Raw genomic sequence first — 18225 nt, forward strand, 5'->3', positions numbered from 1 at the left:
CAGGAGAGTTTCGTTCATATATTTAGCCCACAGTGTCCTGAGAGCAGGGCCCTTGTTGTGTCTGGTGGGGACAAGAATGGGAAAACACCTCCTACTGCTGTCACACGTGGGCATCCTGAGGAGAACCAGACAGGAAGCACTCACAGGAAAAGAATAGACTCGGTCCTCCATATGAACTAAAGATGCAAAAAATAAACACAGAAGACAAAGTAAAGAGCCACAGTCATGACAGCAGCCTGGGCTGCTCATAATCTTGAGGATAGGACAAGGCTCTGGCCATCCTGTGTGCCTGTGATCATCAACTCTCATCATATGCTTCACAGTGATGAAGAGAGCAGAGCCCGGAGGTGACAGAGGTGGGGGTGACCATATCAAAGATAATAACTGACTGAGCTCACCTGGACACAGCCCTGTTCACACTCAGCTCACAGAAACCAACCGCCTCCTGTCCCACCAGATACACACAGTATAGTGACTCAGGTTCTGGAAGGTTCTCCATCTGCCAGTTATGCCCTCCACAAAGTCTAAGTAGTCTCAATCCTTAAATTTACCTGTCAATCAACCCTCAGGTCAGGATGAGAAAATGAAGTTCACATTCAGATTTTTTTGAGTATTTTTTTAAAAATATTTTATTTCTATGAGTACACTATAGCTGTCTTCTGACATACCAGAAGAGGGCATTGGATCCCATTACAGATGGTTGTGAGCCACCATGTGGTTGCTGGGAATTGAACTCAGGACCTCTGGAAGAGCAGTCAGTGCTCTTAACCTCTGACCCATCTCTCCAGCCCAGAGCTGTGTTTCTTACCCACTGTGTGGTTCTCAACCTTTGAGGACATGAAAGCGAGAGCTTCCTCTCCAAGAAGTACATGCCACTCTGACAGATTTTCACATTTATTTCAGAGGTAAACTCTGTAAAACTTTGATGGCCGTTACAGGTGTCAGGCCAAGCAAAGCTCAGGTTCTGGAAAGGGCTGTCCGGCCATATTTAGCTTCCTGGGATCCTCGGGCCTTGGCTTGTTGGGCCTGGTGCAGTCGGTCTCATTGTTTTCCCCAACTCCAATGCTGTTCACGCTTCTTCTTCAAGCCATCCCTCCGAAGCAGGAACACCATCTTTACCCTGGGCACCCGTGGTGCTGTCATCTCACCGGCCAAGCTGGAGGCCCCCATCCTGGTGCCCCATACTGCCCAGGGTGGAGAGCAGAGGGTATGAGAGGCAACCCCTCCATGGCCAGAGATCAGTTCTCTAAGTGTTACTTTGGGGCCATGGACTTAGAGGTGGGCAGAAGGAGACTGGCTGGGGCGTGACTGTCCGGAGGCAACAGTTGAAGTAGATGTGGGGGCAGCAGTCAGTGGGGAGGGCTTTTCTTGTGATCTGTGTCCCATCTTCAGTGCCTGTTCAGGGTGCTCCTCTCTGCCTGGAGATTGGGTGTGTGGTCTTGTGAGCTCTGATTACTAAGCTGTGCTGAGTCTCCACATCCACAGGGTCAGTGTGAGACCCATTCGTGTCTTTCTCTGTCTCAGTGTATCCGTCAAGCGATCATCCGAGTCCAGCACTAAGCTCTCCTCCCAATTCTTGCCGCGAATATCTTTTCATTTGTGAAATATTCGTCATGTCTGGCCTGGCTGCACATGACCTGTTCCACGCTGTCATGGGCTGCCCGCTCTCCATGACACTGGTGAGCTTCCAAATTCTGGGCCTTTGCACAGGCAGACAGCAACTCCTGGAGAATGAGTGTTCTCTAAGCCTTGGCCCTGGAGCTCCCATCCCAAGCTCAGCCCCAGCTTCTGCTGTGGGGAACTTACATAAGTGTGGCTCGTGAGCAGGTCAGGCCGCTTGAGGTGCCTGTGGACAGGGAAGAAGCTGGTCTCCCTGGCCAGTGCCTTGTCCCCAAAGAAATGTTTGCCTATGGCCACTCGAACAATAAGCTAACATTCATTTGTCTGCCACAGAAACACCTGGAGTCCTACCTGGCTGACTGCTACGACGCCATTGCTGTTTTTCTCTGTATCCACATTGTTCTCCGGTTCCGCAACATTGCAGCGAAGAGGGACGTCCCTGCCCTGGACAGGTCACTGAGCTCTGCTCCTTGGTGTCCGAAGGCAGTCAGCTTTTTATGTTACGCAAACAACTCCATCCTGACTCTGGGCTCTGCCTCACCTGATGCCCTTCACTCTTATTCCCATTCCTGTGTCCCAGGGGCAGCATTGACATCGGGCACACCCACTCACCGTCACCCTGAAGGGTGCTGGGCTCCCCTGGGCAGACTGCACCCCAGCCAGCTGACCTTTGACTCTGATTAAGCCTGCAGGTATTGGGAGCAGGCGCTTGCCTTGCTGTGGCCTCGGTTTGAGCTGATCCTGGAGATGAATGCCCAGAGTGTCCGCAGCACTGACCCGCAGCGCCTTGGGGGACTGGACACTCGGCCCCACTATGTAAGGATGGGCGAGGGTAACACGTGTGTCTTGTGGTCACACTGAGTGGTGGGTTGGGTACTGCCAAAGGAGTCAACTTAGGCAGACAACTCCTGTCCTGACTGGGGAGAGGAGTTTCAGGGACAGCTGGGGGTTGTGTCTGCCAGGCAGGCAGGTGTGGGCCTTCCCTTCTTGCTCCAAGATCATTCTGGCAGTCAGCCCAAGTCACTCAGCTGATCCATGGCTGTGGCAGTTCCTGGAAGGTGTCAGTGGAGTCCCCGAGTCAGGATGTAATGTGGAGTTTTACCAACTTCCGAAATGGAACCAGCATCATCCAGGTGACCGGCCACTCCCACCCTTTGCCTGTGTCCCATGGCTGTCTGTTTCCTTGCTCTTTCCCCTTGGCTTCGTATCACATGAACACCCTGAAGAACAACAGTCATTTGTGCCTGAGATTCTGGTGAAGTTCTGACAGCTCCAGTCACCAGGAGTCTGACCCTGACTCTCCTCTGTGCAGGGGGCGCTGACCCAGCTGATCCAGCTCTACCATCGCTTCCACCGGGTGCTGTCTCAACCCCAGCTCTTTGGGCTCCCAGCCAGGGCCAAGCTCATCAACTTCCATCACCTCATGGTGGAGCTGACGAAACACAAGCCAAACTCCTAATTCAGACCCACCAACCCCGAGGGCCCTAAGCTCCCGTGAACTCTGTGCGTCACACATTGTCACCTGGGACCCCTTTCCCATCCCTTTTGTCTCCACAGCTTCCACACACCCCACTCAGCCTCCATTGCCAGGACTCTGCCTCAACAAAATGCACCCAAGGCCACTCCCTGGGTTTCTGAGTGAGATGACCTTCATTTCCAGTCTGGTCAGCTCCTCTGCTGTTCATTCACAGCCTGTGAGCTTCCACCAACCCAGGCTCTGACTGAATCTCAGCTCTTAGGACAGAGCAGTGCAGGGCACCCTGTAGCGGCTCTCCGGGCTCTGCTGGAACAGTGACATCACCTCATGGCAGGTCTCACTCTGTGGCAATAATAAGCACTTACAGTGCTGGAACTATGTCTTCTCCTTTGTCCCTGGGTCTTTGAATTCTCCAGCATGTCTTTATTGTAGACCTAGTCAGTTCCTGGTGGGCATCAGGAAGAGGGTGGGATAGTACCCTGAGGTCTGTTGCTGCTTCTGGCTGATGGGTGGCATAGTTGCTGAGGAGGGGACTGTAGCTCTCCAGGAGGGTGACACTTGTTGCAAGGCGTGGCAATGTGGTAGCTTTGGGTGCTGTCCTGAGGGCTACCATGGGAATAATCCACACAGACTCTGAGGTTGTCTGTGTCAGCCTCTAAGTGGCTGTCACAGCTCCTTTGAGAGAGGAGGGCCTGTAAAACCTGCAGCCATGCATCGAGGCAGGGGTGAACCTGGCTACAAAACAGATTCTGTCATTTTCATGTGACCCAGACCCTTCCCGCTGCCCTCTGCTCCACCTCTGTTCGGAGTTTGCAGACTCCAGAGCAGTGGTTTTCAACCTTCCTAATATTGCAACCCTTTAATACAGTTCCTGGTGCTGACCTCAACCTTAAAGTTATTTTCATTGTTACTTCATAACTGTAATTTTGCTACTGTTAAGAATACCAATATAAATATCTGTGTTTTCTGATGGACTTAAACAACCCTTGTGAAAGGGTTGTTTGACCCCCAAATTGGTCATGACCCACAGGTCCTAGAGTGAAGGTACATGCTTGACCAAGTTGTTTGGTTTTTGAGACAGGGTTTCTCTGTGCAGCCCTGGTTGTCCTGGAACTCACTTTGTAGACCAGGCTGGCCTCAACTCAGAAATCCGCCTGCCTCTGCCTCCTGAGTGCTGGGACTGAAGGTGTGTGTTTCCACAGCCTGGCAACCTTGACCAAGTCTTGAACAAAAGCTAGGCTGGTTTGTAGACCTGTAACCCTGTCTAATTAGGGGCCAGAAGCACTGGATGGAAAGCCTGCTTCAGTTACAGAGTAAGTTCAAGGCCAGCCTGGACCACATCTTAAAAGTAAAGGCTGGGATACAGCTCAGTGGCAGGAAGCCATCCCTAGATCCCATCTACAGCATGGGGGAAATTCCAGATGAAAGACACTGTCAAGGAAAAAAAGAGTAATTTGAGGTTATTTCCTTTACCCCATTCACTTCCCAGGGCCTTGGCTGGGGAACCTAATTCCACCCCGTGCCCGCTCCGGGCATCCATGCTCCTTTCTCACTTGTCACAACTTTCCCACCTACTCTACCACCCTCTTCCAGGTGTCAGACCTGGGGATCCCAATCTTCTGGTTTTACCTTATAGCCCTGGTTGTATTCTGGAACTTGCTATGTGGTTGAAGAATGCAGAAATCTTTCCTCCCGAGGGCTGGGATTAAAGGCATTCCCAGAGAAAGCCAGGATGCTTTCTTTGGGTGGGTCATATGCTCAGTGAGGACAAGGTCAACAGGCAGGAAGCCCTGGGGTAAATCCTGGGCAACAGCAACCAGAAAAGGAAAACAACTAATGCTGTGCTGTGGCGGGCTGTGCAGGGGATACCTGGTTTCTTAGTGTGGCCCTTCCTCAGTGTGACCTGGACAGCTTCGTGGGCTTGTGAAGCTGGTCAGCAGTTCCTGGACTCTGCAGTCTGCATCTGGAGGGACATTGGACATAGAGCCTAGGCCATCCCCAAGATTCTTGGGAGCTGCGATGCGGAGAACGGCCGCCAGGGGGCAGCAGGACACAGGAATAGGAGCGGCTCCAGTTCCTGATCACTTAAGTGGCTGTGAGCTTTGAATGCTGGGGAAGGCAGGGAGTTGTGGTCGCCTATGCCTTCTTCATACCGAAGCAGCCAGAGATTTTCCTTTCAGCCCCAAATCCTCTGGTTTGTGGTTTTCACGATTCCTTATGATCTTCTGGCTGAAACACAGCTTCTGAGTGAGATTACACCTCGGGCTCCTCACCCGATTGTTACTTAACTCCACATTCCCCAGTCACAGTGACATAGACACACACAGACAAACACACACATGCACAACATACACACCACGCATACTGAGGTTAGGCGGGAGGATCAAGAATTCAAGGTCTAGACTGGAGAGAAGACTCAGAGGTTGAGAGCCTTAACTGCTCTTCTGCATATCCTGAGTTGAATTCTCAGAAATGACTTGATGTCTCACAACCATCTATAATAATATCTGGCGCCCTCTTCTGGTGGACAGGGACACATGAAGGCAGAACACTGTACATAATAAATCTAAAATAAAATAAAATAAAGAATTCAAGGTCCACCTGAGCTACAAAAAGGCATACAACACAAACAGCATAAATGAACAAACACACAGGCTCCATAGACCAGTAGCATCAGGGTCCACTCTTTAGGGCGAGTTGTGTCCATTTCTCCCTTCCTTTGCTGAATCCCTAAGATCAATGTGTTCATCTAGTGCAGGGGACGCTACAGTCCTGCAGTAGGGTTTGGAGGTGTTCCTACATGATGTAGTGACCCCCCAATACTGTGTAGGGATCTCTTTACAGAAATCTTATTTCCCTTCATTTCTTTTTCATTCTTTTAAAAAATATTTTTATGTAGATGGGTGTTTTACCTCCATGTATATCTGTGCGCCACATCCATGGAGCGGCCCAGGTGGCCAGAAGAGGGCGCCCTATCCCGTCTAAGTCTGGAGTTACAAGTGGGTGAGAGCTTGGAACTAAACCCAGGTCCTCTGGAACAGCAGTAAGCATTCTTCACCTCTGAACAATCTCTCTAGCTCCATAATTTTACTGGGAAGTGACGCCATCTTTGTTTTTATGCCTTGATTCTGTGATTCTTTTCTCTGCAGCACAAGGCCTCACTCAGGCCTGAGCCTCCTAACTACCCTGCAGAGAAGGTGTGAACAGGAGAAGCCCTGGGTTCCTCAGGGGCACAGAGTCCAAGAAAAGGAGCTTCCCAATCTGTCCCCACAGTGCTCAGTCTACAAAAACGTCTGATGTCCTCCAGCACCAATGCAGCATTGCTAACATAACCCACACATGGAACTTTCCAGATGCCCTGTGTAGGTTTATATTTTCCCAAACCTACTTTAATAAGGTTACTTAAATGTTTTAACCTCTCTTCTAACTCACTGCCCACCAGAGAAAGTAGAAAGGAAAATTTAATAGGGCAAAGGAGGGTGTAGACCTGTTTAGAAATAGTTGTTTGGGGAGAGTCTAATCTGCATTGTCAGGATATCAGCAGTTGAGTTCACACCAGTCAGCAATGACAGTTTAATCCAGAAGAAACTTTGAGGTTGTACCAATCAGCCTGAGTCTGCAGAAGCAGGAAAAAGCTGCCAGAAGAGCATCAGAAGTTCTTGGGTTTGTTTCTCTCTACAAAGTCATGACAAATGATCAGCAAAGAAGGCAATGCTAACCAATGCCACAGCATCGTCTGTGAAGACCAACATCAGCAAAGCCCAACGAGGACCAGCAAAGAGTTGCAAGGTGAACCAATGTCACACAGTGTTGTCTGTGGTCTGTAGGGTTATATTCATAACCTTTTCAAACAGCATGTGTTCTTTCAAGAAGGCATCTCTGAAGCCCTAACAAAACATCGCATGTCCCTTTTCCAGGCATAAAAGCACCACAAGTCCTCTTCAGCAAAAACATCCTGTCATATGAGTTTCCAGAAAAAACGTCACACGACACAACTGAGTCCCAAAGAAACCAGAAATGTCCTCTTCAGGCCTGGTCTCCTAGATTTAGGTCCTCAGATCAGAGGGCTGTGTTCCAAAAAGGTTTCTTGTACGCCACCCATCTCTATTTTGTAACAGATAGTCTCTAATTCCATCTTTATCAAAAGCCTTAGTAAGGGCCTTTGCAATAACAGAGAGCTGTTGTCAGCTGAGTGGTTTTCAAACATTGGGAATGTGGCTCAGTGACTTGAGTGCCCACCTTGTATACTGCAGGTTCTCGGTTTGATTTCTCAACACCTCCAAAAACAGGGTGGTGGCACCCATCTGGGATGGTGAATTGACTCAGGTAGAGGTGCTTGCCACCCAGTCTGACCACCTGAGTTCAGTATCCCAGAACCCACGTGGAAAGACAGAACTGGGTACCCAAGGTTGTCTTCTGACTCCCCTGCCCCCAACACACACCACAGCTGGGGAGTGGCCTCATTCACACATGGTACACATAAAGCAATAGTATAAATACATAACACATAAAAGAGTTTAAAATCTCTGTGATTATCCTTGCATGGGATTTCCTTCAATCCTCCTGGCTGCTTCTCATCACAATGTGGGTTTTGGACACAAGTAAGTCTCGAGGAAAACTGGACACAACTTTTACATACGCGTCCTTATACATAGGTGTCCTTATTCATATGTGTTTCCATGTCCTTCAATATGAAACCATCACGGTTCCTTTTTATTTTATTACATTGATTTAATAATTATGTGTAGGGATGTGCATGTCTTAATGCCAGTGTGAAGCTTAGAGGATAACTTACAGGAGTCAGGTGTCTCCACTCACCATGTGGCGTCCATGGATCAAACTCAGGGAGCCAAGCTTGGTGGCAAGAACCTTTACACTGTGAGCCATTTCGATGGTCCCCTTGGAGACCATCAGGTTTGAACATTTCCTTTGGAAAGTTCCTTCATTCCTGGACTTGGCACATACAAGAGATGCCCACCATGACTTTAGAAAAAGCATTTCCTGGCCACATAGGTACCAGCATTGCCTTGGGCAACTCTGGAGAACCACGCCTTCTTGCCCAGGTCCCACCTGTTTCAGTGTCAGCGCCAGCTGCCACCTGTGAGAGGACAAACCTTTTACATTCAGATTCCATTTTAGAGAATTTGAATGCAGGCAAACTAACAGCCTGGTACCTAGAATTAGTTTCCAAGTTACCTCCCAACAACCCTAGGCTAACCCCCAAGAAAAGCTGTGACTCCAGGTTACTGCCCCCCACCGAAGACCTTCATCTCTAGGTTACAAGGCCATCACCTGTCTAATGACCATCAATACAGAGGGAAGCAGAAGTTAAGTTTACGATATGACTCCCAGCAACAGCCATTTATGTCAAATACCGCAGTAGCTCTCCAATGAGATGCTTGCACACTCACCCCGCCCCACTTGCTGCTTACGATAAAGCCTTGCCTGATAGACATTCAGGCTCCTCCTTACCAAAACTGTCCTGCATGAGGGTAGTACTCTGAAGGGCCTGAGCAAGCTCAAATAAAAAGGCCCTACTGTGACTACATCAGATCAATTGCTGTCTGGTTTTGGGGGATCGATGACATTTCCCTGGCACTACACCTGGAAGATCCCGTTTTTGCCCTGAGAGCTAGGGTGTCACTGTCTGTGTCAGTTACTGTGGTCCTCTGAATAAGATGACCCGTATTCTTGGTCACTTGAATACTTAGTCCCCAGGTGGTGCTGTTTGGGGAAGCTTAGGGGGTGTGGCCTTGCTGGAGGAAGTATGTCACCAGGGGCATGGTTGGAGGTGTGAGCTCTCAGCTGTTCCTGCTGCTATGCCTGGGGTTTGCTGTTGTGATGTTGATGGCCTCTTAACTCTTTGGGACCCTAATCCCTAGATAAACCTTCTAGAAGTTTCCTTGGACTTGATGCTTTATCACAGCAACTGAAAAGTAACCAATACAGTTCCCTTTTCCATCACTGTGGCTTAATATCTGACAAGACACAGCTTAGGGAGAAAGGGCTTATCCTGGCTTATTATAGTCCCTAACGCTAAATCTGTCAAAGTGCAGGCAGGCCCTTCCTTCCTGCTCCAGTCTAGGGGCCACCTCAGTAAAATGTCCCACAGGAGCTGTCCAAGATGGTTGCTGCTGTCAAAAGGATGGCTTTACTATACCTTCTCAGACTGCAGGCCTCACAGGAGCTGTCCATGGTGGCGACCCCTTCTTTCCCGCTTCAGCCTACAGCCTTGGTGAACACAGTAGGAGCTGTCCACCTTGGCAACAGCTCTCTAGTCTCCTCCTGTTCCCAGAAGCCCCACAGAAATGGCATCTCAGCAAAAGCAAGCTGCATCTTGGAAGGACTTTCCACTCTAACCCATGGGCCCAATGTCAGAGAAAAGGGGGATGAAAAAAAAGCTAGCAATCCCTGAGCAGAAAAATCCCATCACAGTGACAAGACTCAGCCTGCCAAGGGTGTAGGGGAGGAGCTAGACTTCTTTTATAAGCAGTTGGACCTTTGACAGAGCCCTCTCTCTTTCTCTCTGTTTCTGCCTCTTTCTCTCTATTCATCTCTCTCTGTGTCTCTCTCTGTCTCGCTCTCTCTCTCTCTCCCTCTGTCTCTCTCAGCTTGGAAGAGCCAATATGAAAGGAGGTCGGGTAAGTGATGGGCATTTTTTCTTTGGGTTTGCAGAAACAACAGAGAAGCATGTTGCAGGACAAAGGTAAGACAGAAATCTAGGAAGGAGAGATAAGCAGCCCTCTTGGTATTGTAGTAGCTCAAGAGAAAGGTAGAGTAGCCTGATAAGATTGACACAGATAGAAAGAGATCTCTAAAGAGCTGGCAGTTTAGGTGGAGAATCAGGCTTGTCATAGGTATCTCTTATATACATAAGAAAATGAAGTTTCCTCGCTGAGCTGGCAGGTTTATACCTCAGTTTATACCTCCTGTGTCCTTATTGGTATAAATATTGCATAATTTAAATGGTTACAGGCCTCTGAGCAGGACTTTGCTCTCCTGTAATACAGAGCCATCCACAATGCAGAGAAATAACAGGCTATGACCAGGGCTTTAAGACAGACTATGTTGAATATGCATCCAGCATGCCCAAGTCAGGGCTGCAGGAAACAGGTTCACTGAGCTGGGAACAGAGATGAAGAGAGTACAGGGAGTTAACTCCAGAACACAGCTGTTAAAAGAGAAGATAATGGAGGAATACAAAGTTTCAGTGGAGCAGAGGGAGCTGCAGAGATGGCTCCCTGGTTGAGAACACTGACTGCTCTTCCAGAGGTCCTGTGTTCAATTCTCAGCACCCACATGGTGGCTCACAATCATCTGTAATAGGATCTGATGCCTTCGCTGGTGTTTCTAAAGACAGCGATGTACACACATAAAATAATAAATAAATCTTTTTAAAAAAAAAAAGTTTCAGGGGGCGGTACCCAAGTTACAGAGGAGAGAAACGTCGTTGTTCTTGAAGGGGAAATTTCTGGTTTCTGTGGAAAGTCGGTTCTGTCAAATGATGTTTTGCTGAAGCAGACACAGGTGAAAGGGTGTTTGCTAAAGTAGATTCGGCAAAGTACACATAATGTTTAGAAGGAATATAAATAAGTCCCAACAGACAGTAGACGAGGCTGCATGGTATTGGTATGCCTTACCATTATTTATTGGTCATCGGTGCTTGTGACTCCATAGAGAGAAATGCACCAAAAACCTTCTGGTGATGCTGTGGTGGCTTCTTGCTGCTTCTGCAGCAGGATGATTGGCAGAGTGAAGTTGAAGTCCCTGGATATGTGAGCTGATACAGACTCAGGTGGGGTTTTGCTAAGACAGACTTAAGTGGAGTTTTGCTGAGGCAAGTCTTGTGGAAGGCAAGACTCGTGTGAGGACACATGATGTTTGGAGGGAGTATAATAGGACACAATGGACAGTGTTGATGGGCTTGCATAGCTGGCTTTGCAATGCTACCTTGGTCTCAAGTCTTTATCTTCACTTTGTTGAGAGTCATGGCAGAGAACTTTTCCTGGTCATTCCTGCTGACTCGGGCCGATTTGGTGGAGGCCTGGCAGTTTCTGCTGGGTCCTGACACAGCCGATGATTCGGGTTTGCTATCCTGACACTGCAGACCTGGATTGCTGGTATCCTGACAATTGGAGATTGAAATTGCCCCAAGGAACTACTTCTAAACAGCAAACAGCTGAGCCTCCCGGCTTCTGCATCGAGCTGCCATTGCTGATTCCTGTGAACTGAACCGCTGATGTCCTGACAGTGCAGACTGGAGTTGCTCTGAAGAACCATTTCTAAACAGATGCACTTCCCCCGTCTTCATGTCCTTTCCTTTTCTCTACTTCTGGTGGGTGCTGGGCGATAAAGGAGGTTAAGCATTTAAGAACCCTTATTAAAAATGGGTTTTAAAAACTAAGCCAATTATCTCATCTGTAGATGTGCTCCTGAGAGTTCTACAAAAAATCACATCCTATACCTGCGAACCCTGGAAGAGAAGCTGGAGAGAAGGGGAAGCAGAAACCACCACAGTAGCAGGGACAGGGAGAGCCCAGGGGAGCGTCAACATGGCATCATTAGTAGCTACAACAAATGTGTGGGAGGAAATGGGTGAATTGTCTTGTGCACCCAGCACATTAAAGGTTCCCTAGTTGCGTCTCTGATCTTTAGGCCTGCGGGCTCATAATCCTGGGTACCTGTCAAGGCTCTGGTCTACCTGTGTCCTTGTGATCACAGACTCTCAGCATGTGCCTCAAAGTGATGGAGAGAGCAGAGCCCAGAGGTGACACAGACAAGGTGTGACCCCATCACAGATCAAAACCGACTGAGGCCACCTGGGCACAGCCCTGTTCACACTCAGCTGCCACAGCCTCATCCTGTCCCAACAGATACACACAGCAGAGTGACACAGATTCTGAAAGGTTCCCCATCTGCCATTTATTTTTTTTTAAAAGACAAAAATGCTAAGTATTCTCAACCATTAAATTAACAAGAAATCAACCCTAGGTCAAGATGTTAAGAATAAAAGTCACTGGGAGTGGGGGGAGAGGGGTATGGGGGACTTTTGGGATAGCACTGGAAATGTAAATGAAGAAAATACCTAATTAAAAAAAAAGAATCAAGGTCTCATTCAGATTCTTATTTTCAGTGTGGAAGTGAGGAGCTGCAGCTCAGGGCAGCATGGAGCTGAGAGGATGCAGGTGTCCCCAAAGTGTTTGGCTGGAGCAGCAAGGTTGGCAGTGGAAGGGAACACAGGTCAGTGCAGGGACAGGGTCATGGTGTGAAGGGCAGGCTGGGCTCCAGAATTCTTCACACTGAATTCAAAAGCTCACAACTGACAATGTTGTGTAAAGAAAACTGAGGGCTCTGGATGTCACAGGAGAGACCTGAACACACCATCTGTCACTCAGTCCACTCCAGGCAGCTGTCTTCATGCTAGAGAACGAGAGTCATGACCCATCACTGTGAAGACAACATCCCAACAACCCACAGCTCACTCACAGGAGATTCTGGGAGTCCCTGAAACCCAATCATGTCCACATTGCCCCTCTCAAATCACCCTAGAGTGTTACCTTTACAATCTGGGAGAGACATATCAGAGCTCTGGGAGCCTAGGGTAAAACAAAACAAATGTATATGCATATGTACATGTACGTATTCATTTCATGGTACAACAGAGGCCTCCAGAAGATTTCTCTGGAGGAGCTATTATGGATTCCCAGAGCTCCCAACATCTCCAGCTTCACTCCAATGTCCCCAGGACAATCCTGTCCCCACACTAACCTGGAGCTGGAGCATAGTCCCCTCCTTTTCCACCTGTGAGAAGAAAAGCTGTGAGAGTTCAAGGAAGATCTTGACACTAGGAAGTTCCCAGAACTGACAGCAGACCCAGTTAGAGACAGTAGCAATGTGGGTGTGGCTGTGTTCCCCATTGATGAGCAGAGGACACTTCTAAAGGAGGCTGAGAGAAAACTCAGACCCTGCCTTTTCTCACCTGTGTTTCTCCTCCTCATCATCATCACAAAAGCCACCACAGCTCCAAAGATGGCCAGAGCTCCAAGGACAACCAGAACAGCAATGATTACCATGTTGGCATCGGTGGATGGAGGAGGCTCTGGGAAAGACAGGTTCAGGAAATGAAGGTGAGCGTCATGACCACAGCTCTCTGCAATAACCTGCTCTGGGTCTGCAGAAGGCTCCAGTTTTCCCTGACCCAAGCTCTGCACCCAGAACCTTCTTACCCCATGTCAGGGAGAGGGGCTGAGACAACCCCTCATGGTACACATGGCATGAGTAATTCTGCTCCTTCCCAGAAGGCACCACCACAGATGCCCACTTCTGGAAGGTTCCATCCCCTGCAGGCCTGGTCTCCACAAGCTCCATGTCCTGGGTCATCTCCTCCCCATTCAACTGCCAGGTCAGGGTGATGTCAGCAGGGTAGAAGCCCAGGGCCCAGCACCTCAGGGTGACATCACTTTCAGATCTGGGGTGATGGGTCACATGTGCCTTTGGGGGATCTGTGTGGCAGATTTAAGAAATCACAGGATTAACAAGACAAACTAAAATCTACACAAGACTCAGTTAAACCAATGATGACAGTGAACTATGTGTCTGTTTGACACTTCAACTGTCATTGCACTAGTGACTTGCAGGTAGAGCTGGTCCCCTCACCACAGGACTGCACATTTTCTTTTGGGACTCAGAAGCTAAGGGGGAATCCACATAGGCCAGTGGGTCAACATCCTTATGTGATGTTCTATAGAATGTGTTTGGTAGTCACAGAATGAAAGAGGGAATGGAAAATAAGTAATTTAATATGTGTTTGAGTTCATATAAAAATCATATATTAGGGCCATATGCCACTGGAAGGGTTCCACCACTGAGACTGCCACTGTGGTCATCTTGCTGACCAACATTAACTGTCAGTCCAAGTGAACAGCCTTCACAAAGTGTGTAGCCAGAGAAAATGACTCCCAACCACTGATTCTGGGGGACAGGGGACAGGTGTGTCACACGGGATCCCTGGAGTGTGCTGTGGACCCCAGTGCAGCACTCACTGGAACACAGTGGGCTCACAGGGTGTGTGGATCTTCCCTCTCACTCCAGCCCTGGATTGCAGAAGACCCTGTCTCTCAGAGTCCAAGTCCTGATTCACTGGGGAGAGCACTGTAACTTGTGGGGGCAGAGGAAGAGCAGGAGGCTTCTGGATGTTTAGTTCTGACAGGAAACAGTCTAAGTTCACAAGAATCTCTCTTTTAATTAGAACCCTGATTTAACTTGCCTAATTATCCAGGTTAGCAGTCTCCTCTGGCACCTGTGGAGACTGATACAAATGATAATACAAGGGCATGGAAAAACAGGATCACTCCAGTGCAGACAAAAACTGACTAGAAACAAAATAAGGCCTCAAAAAAAAAAGTAAAGAAAAAAGAAGGCCGGGCGGTCCATAATCCCAGCACTCAGGAGGCAGAGGCAGGCAGATTTGAGGACAACCTGGTCTACAAAGTGAGTTCCAGGACAGCCAGGGCTATACAGAAAAACTCTGTCTCAAAAAAATCGGAAAAAAAAAAAAAAGAGAGAGAGAGAAAGAGAGAGAGAGAGAGAAGAAAATGAAATTCCATGATTTATATTCCTCCAGGGTACCCCATAAGGGCTCATGTGATCATTCACCAGTGTAGGAATAGAGAGAATTAGGTTGTCGAAAGGGTGCAAACCCCACAGACAGGGAGGGATCTGGGAGAATGTATTCTTTGGAAAGTTCTAGAAACTGGGGCAACCAGCCTAGTGTAGGGGAGTCCATGTCTCCAATCAGGTAAGGCGACTTCCGGTCCTGAGGTGTAAGGGCTGACACACTCAGCAGGACAGGAGTCAGTGTTCACACTCAGTGGGTGTGGGCAGAGAACCCGGCCTGGGAGAGGCCATGGCTGACAGAGGCTACAGGGGAACTGAAGGAGCAGCTGTTGTTAACTCAGGGAAATTCTCTCCTTCCCTCCTGAGACAGCCTGGGCACTGTCCAGGGAGAAGGCTGAGCCCTGGGAGACTCAGTGCAGTCACTGTGATGAGGGATCAGGAGACCCAGGGACACTCTCTCCCCTCTGAGACAGGAGCATCACCCCAGCTGAGGGTTTCTTCTTCCCCAGGACTGAGCCCCAGCCCGAGGGCAGAGGGAGGAGCTGCGGGCGGCCCCAGCACCTGTGCGCAGCAGCGTCGCATTCCCGCGCTCCAGGTATCTGCGGAGCCACTCCATGCACTCGCCCTCCAGGTAGGCCCTGTATCTCTCTGCTTCACCAGCCTGCTCCAACTTGCGTTGGGTGATCTGCGCCGCCATGTCCGCCGCCGTCCACGTTTTCAGGTCTTCGTTCAGGGCAATGTAATCGCGGCCGTCGTATGCGAACTGCTGGTACCCGCGGAGGAGGCGCCCGTCCGACCCCACCTCACAGCCGTACATCAGCTGGAACGTGTGAGAGCCTGCGGGACCCCGCGGTCAGCCCCGCCCACCCGGCCCGGCCCCGCCCACCCGCGGACTCCTCAAACTGAAAGAGAAACCGGTCCCGGGTCGGTTCTGTTCCCGAACCTCGGACTTGGGACCCGGGACGTCAGCGTCCCTGTGTCGGGACGTGGAGGGGTCGTGACCTCCGACCCGGGGTCACTCACCGCCCGCGCTCTGGTTGTAGTAGCGGAGCAGGTTCCTCAGGCTCACTCGGAACCACTGCTCATTGCCCTTGGCTCTCTGTGTGTTCTCCTCCCAATACTCCGGCCCCTCCTGCTCCATCCACGGCGCCCGCGGCTCATCTCTCGGATTCTCCGCGTCGCTGTCGAAGCGCACGAACTGCGTGTCGTCCACGTAGCCGACAGAGATGAACCGGGGCTCCCCGAGGCCGGGCCGGGACACGGCGGTCTCGAAATACCTCAGCGAGTGTGGGCCTGGGGGCGGCGCGCGGTGAGACCCGGACCTCCTCCCGGGACCCCGGGCGGCTGCGCGGGCTGAGAGGGGAGCAGGGCGCGGGGCTCCGGACGTGGGTGGAGAAGGGGCGGAGGGTCTGGTGGGCGACGCGGGGACGCGGCTTCCACGGTGCCGCCCCTCCCCTCAGAAGCTGTTTCCCTCCCGACCCCGCACTCACCCGCGCGGGTCTGAGTCGGGGCCAGGGCGGCCGCCAGCAGCAGGAGCAGCGTGCGCGGAGCCATCGCCCCCATCTGGGATCCCGGGTGTCTGAGTCCTGCGGGCTGCGTGGACTTTATAACCAGAGTCCGCGGCGACGCTGATTGGCTCCTGGAGTCTCGCCACCCAATGATAGTGAGACCTGCCAGCGCGTCATCAGTGTCCGGGCAGAAGGACCTGACCCAGGTTAGGAGCAGAAGTGAGAGATGGGGAATCCCCAGCCCTGGACTTCCCCACCCCTGACCTCACCGCCTGGAGACTAAGACTTTGCCTGAACCCTGTACTGCGGACAGAGCGCAGTTTGTCGTGGTGTCTCCGAGTTCTGACCCAGAAGCTGTCAGGACACCAGGAGAGACCCACAAGCCCGACTCACTGTTTCCTAACCTCTACCCTTCCTCTTCCTTCTTCTCTTCAGAAGTCACACCCTAGAGTCTTCTAGAAGAAAAGTCACTTCCGGGAATACAATGGCGGTACAAGCGCTTAGGGATGCAGTGTAGAGAGGCTTCTCTTTAAAGCAGAGGCGCTGGCCTGCAAGCCCCACAGGGACCGCACAGAGACCAGGCTCTGTTCACCTGCAATGGATGGCTCACACTGCCACCCCTGAGTGCAGGACTCTCATCTGTAAAGAGGAGACTTTGCCTCTCCCCTCAGGATCTGTCTTCTCAGCCTAGGGCTTAGTCTCAGACTCCTCGTGTTTCTGCCCATATGAAGCCTTTGTAGCTCCAGATGGGTGTGTTTTATGTAGAAAGGTCTTCATTCTCAGTCCTGAGATTGTCCGGGTGGACCTAGGTCATTGTCTCAGCACTGTAGACCCCCTTGTTCACTGGGAAGAGGGTTTGGTATCAAAGGGAACATAAATTTTATGAATCACCCCATTCTCCATGGTTCGTTCCAAGGTTCTCCAATTTTTATCCAAAACGTGGTGTATTTCTGTAGTGTGGGGTGTCCCATGCACCCCCATTTTTAACTTACAGGACCAATAGGGACATCCTCCATAGGTATTACCATCCTTAATGCATGATGGGTCTGATTGCCAAGGAAAGCAAGCAAGGGAATGAGCACTGGAAGAGACGATTGGGTGGATAGGAATCATAACGGGTTTCTGATGTCCTGCTAGTGTGCAGTCTCCAGTCCGGATGCCTGGTTCTTCCCAGATGTTTCCCTGACGTTAAACAGGCAGAGCATAGTGTTAGGAGGAGTGGGGTTAGCTGAAGCATGGTGTCAGGCAGGGTAAAAACAGCCATGGGAATGACAGAGAAGGAGCCTTGCGGGACTGGGGGTTGGGAGAACAGCAACAGGGAGCTGTGTCAATGAGGAAGTGAATGTCCGCCCTGGTGACCTGCTTGTGTGACCTCGGGGGCCTGCATGGTCTCCTCTTTGTTTTCTCTGTGATCCCCAGGCATGCCATCTGACTGGAGGGGTGTCGTCGGTCGTACCCAGACAGGATGAGGTTGGTCCTCTGGAAAGATACGAACAAATCTCCTTCCTACTGTTAATAGGAAATCTGTCCACTCCAGCACCTGTCAAGTGGGTCCTTCATCTGACCAGGATGGGTGGCATAGGTGGTGGTTGAGTCCAGTGACAACAATGGGAGGTTTGTCTTGGGTGGCATAGACATTGAACACGTTCAGTGTGAATAATGCCAGGTTTAATTCAGTGTTGGTGGTAGGAAGCCTTGTATTTAATTAATTTTTTTAAGTATTTGGTTTGTACTTTCAATGACAGCTTGGCCCTGAGGGTTGTGAGGGATACCAGTACGGTGGACAATAATTTTAGAATTGATGGCTGTTGAATGGTGGTCCAGTATCATCTTTGATATGGAGAAGGACCCCTGTAAAAGCAAAAGTGGAGAACATGCGATTAATTAGTTTTTTTTATAGGAATAGGTATCAATGGTAATGATTACAAATTTCTGTGTACCAAATGGATGGAATGTGGGTGACATCACTCTTTTTTTTTTCAGTGTGCTCCCAGGACCCACTGT

At 50.1% G+C, this 18225-nt stretch overlaps 1 protein-coding gene and 1 pseudogene across 4 annotated transcripts; one reads left to right on the forward strand and one right to left on the reverse strand.

Moving 5' to 3' along the window:
- The first annotated feature begins 925 nt into the window (after positions 1-925).
- Positions 926-3079, forward strand: LOC115030263 (vacuolar protein sorting-associated protein 52 homolog; annotated as a pseudogene).
- Positions 3080-10723: 7644 nt separating this feature from the next.
- Positions 10724-16307, reverse strand: LOC110287620 (H-2 class I histocompatibility antigen, L-D alpha chain). 4 transcript variants are annotated; one of them, XM_085833352.1, is made up of 8 exons: positions 16204-16307; positions 15737-16006; positions 15275-15550; positions 13324-13599; positions 13077-13196; positions 12866-12898; positions 12655-12693; positions 10724-11439 (listed from the first exon to the last, which is right to left on the reverse strand). In XM_085833352.1, the coding sequence occupies exons 1-8, from the start codon at positions 16274-16276 to the stop codon at positions 11405-11407; spliced, it is 1122 nt and encodes a 373-aa protein (XP_085689478.1). In that variant the 5' UTR covers positions 16277-16307; the 3' UTR covers positions 10724-11404. The 4 variants fall into 4 exon arrangements, with proteins under 4 accessions (XP_085689478.1, XP_021009847.2, XP_021009846.2 ...); XM_021154188.2 differs by lacking the exon at positions 10724-11439 and adding an exon at positions 11995-12517; XM_021154187.3 differs by lacking the exon at positions 10724-11439 and adding an exon at positions 11995-12544.
- Between the last annotated feature and the right edge of the window lie 1918 nt (positions 16308-18225).

The sequence above is a fragment of the Mus caroli genome, unplaced genomic scaffold, assembly GCF_978045245.1.
Source record: "Mus caroli unplaced genomic scaffold, Mus_caroli_1 scaffold_18, whole genome shotgun sequence".
NCBI classification, from domain to species: Eukaryota; Metazoa; Chordata; class Mammalia; order Rodentia; family Muridae; genus Mus; species Mus caroli.

What these genes read in the sequence shown, in the direction of transcription:
- LOC110287620 (XM_085833352.1), bottom strand. Translation starts at nt 16,276, where the DNA reads ATGGGGGCGATGGCTCCGCGCACGCTGCTCCTGCTGCTGGCGGCCGCC. An exon ending in TGCGACGCTGCTGCGCACAG is followed by an intron (nt 13,600 to 15,274) that starts GTGCTGGGGCCG and finishes TCTGCCACACAG; the next exon opens with ATCCCCCAAAGGCACATGTG. An exon ending in GTCTCTCCCAGATTGTAAAG is followed by an intron (nt 11,440 to 12,654) that starts GTAACACTCTAG and finishes TTTATCGCCCAG; the next exon opens with CACCCACCAGAAGTAGAGAA.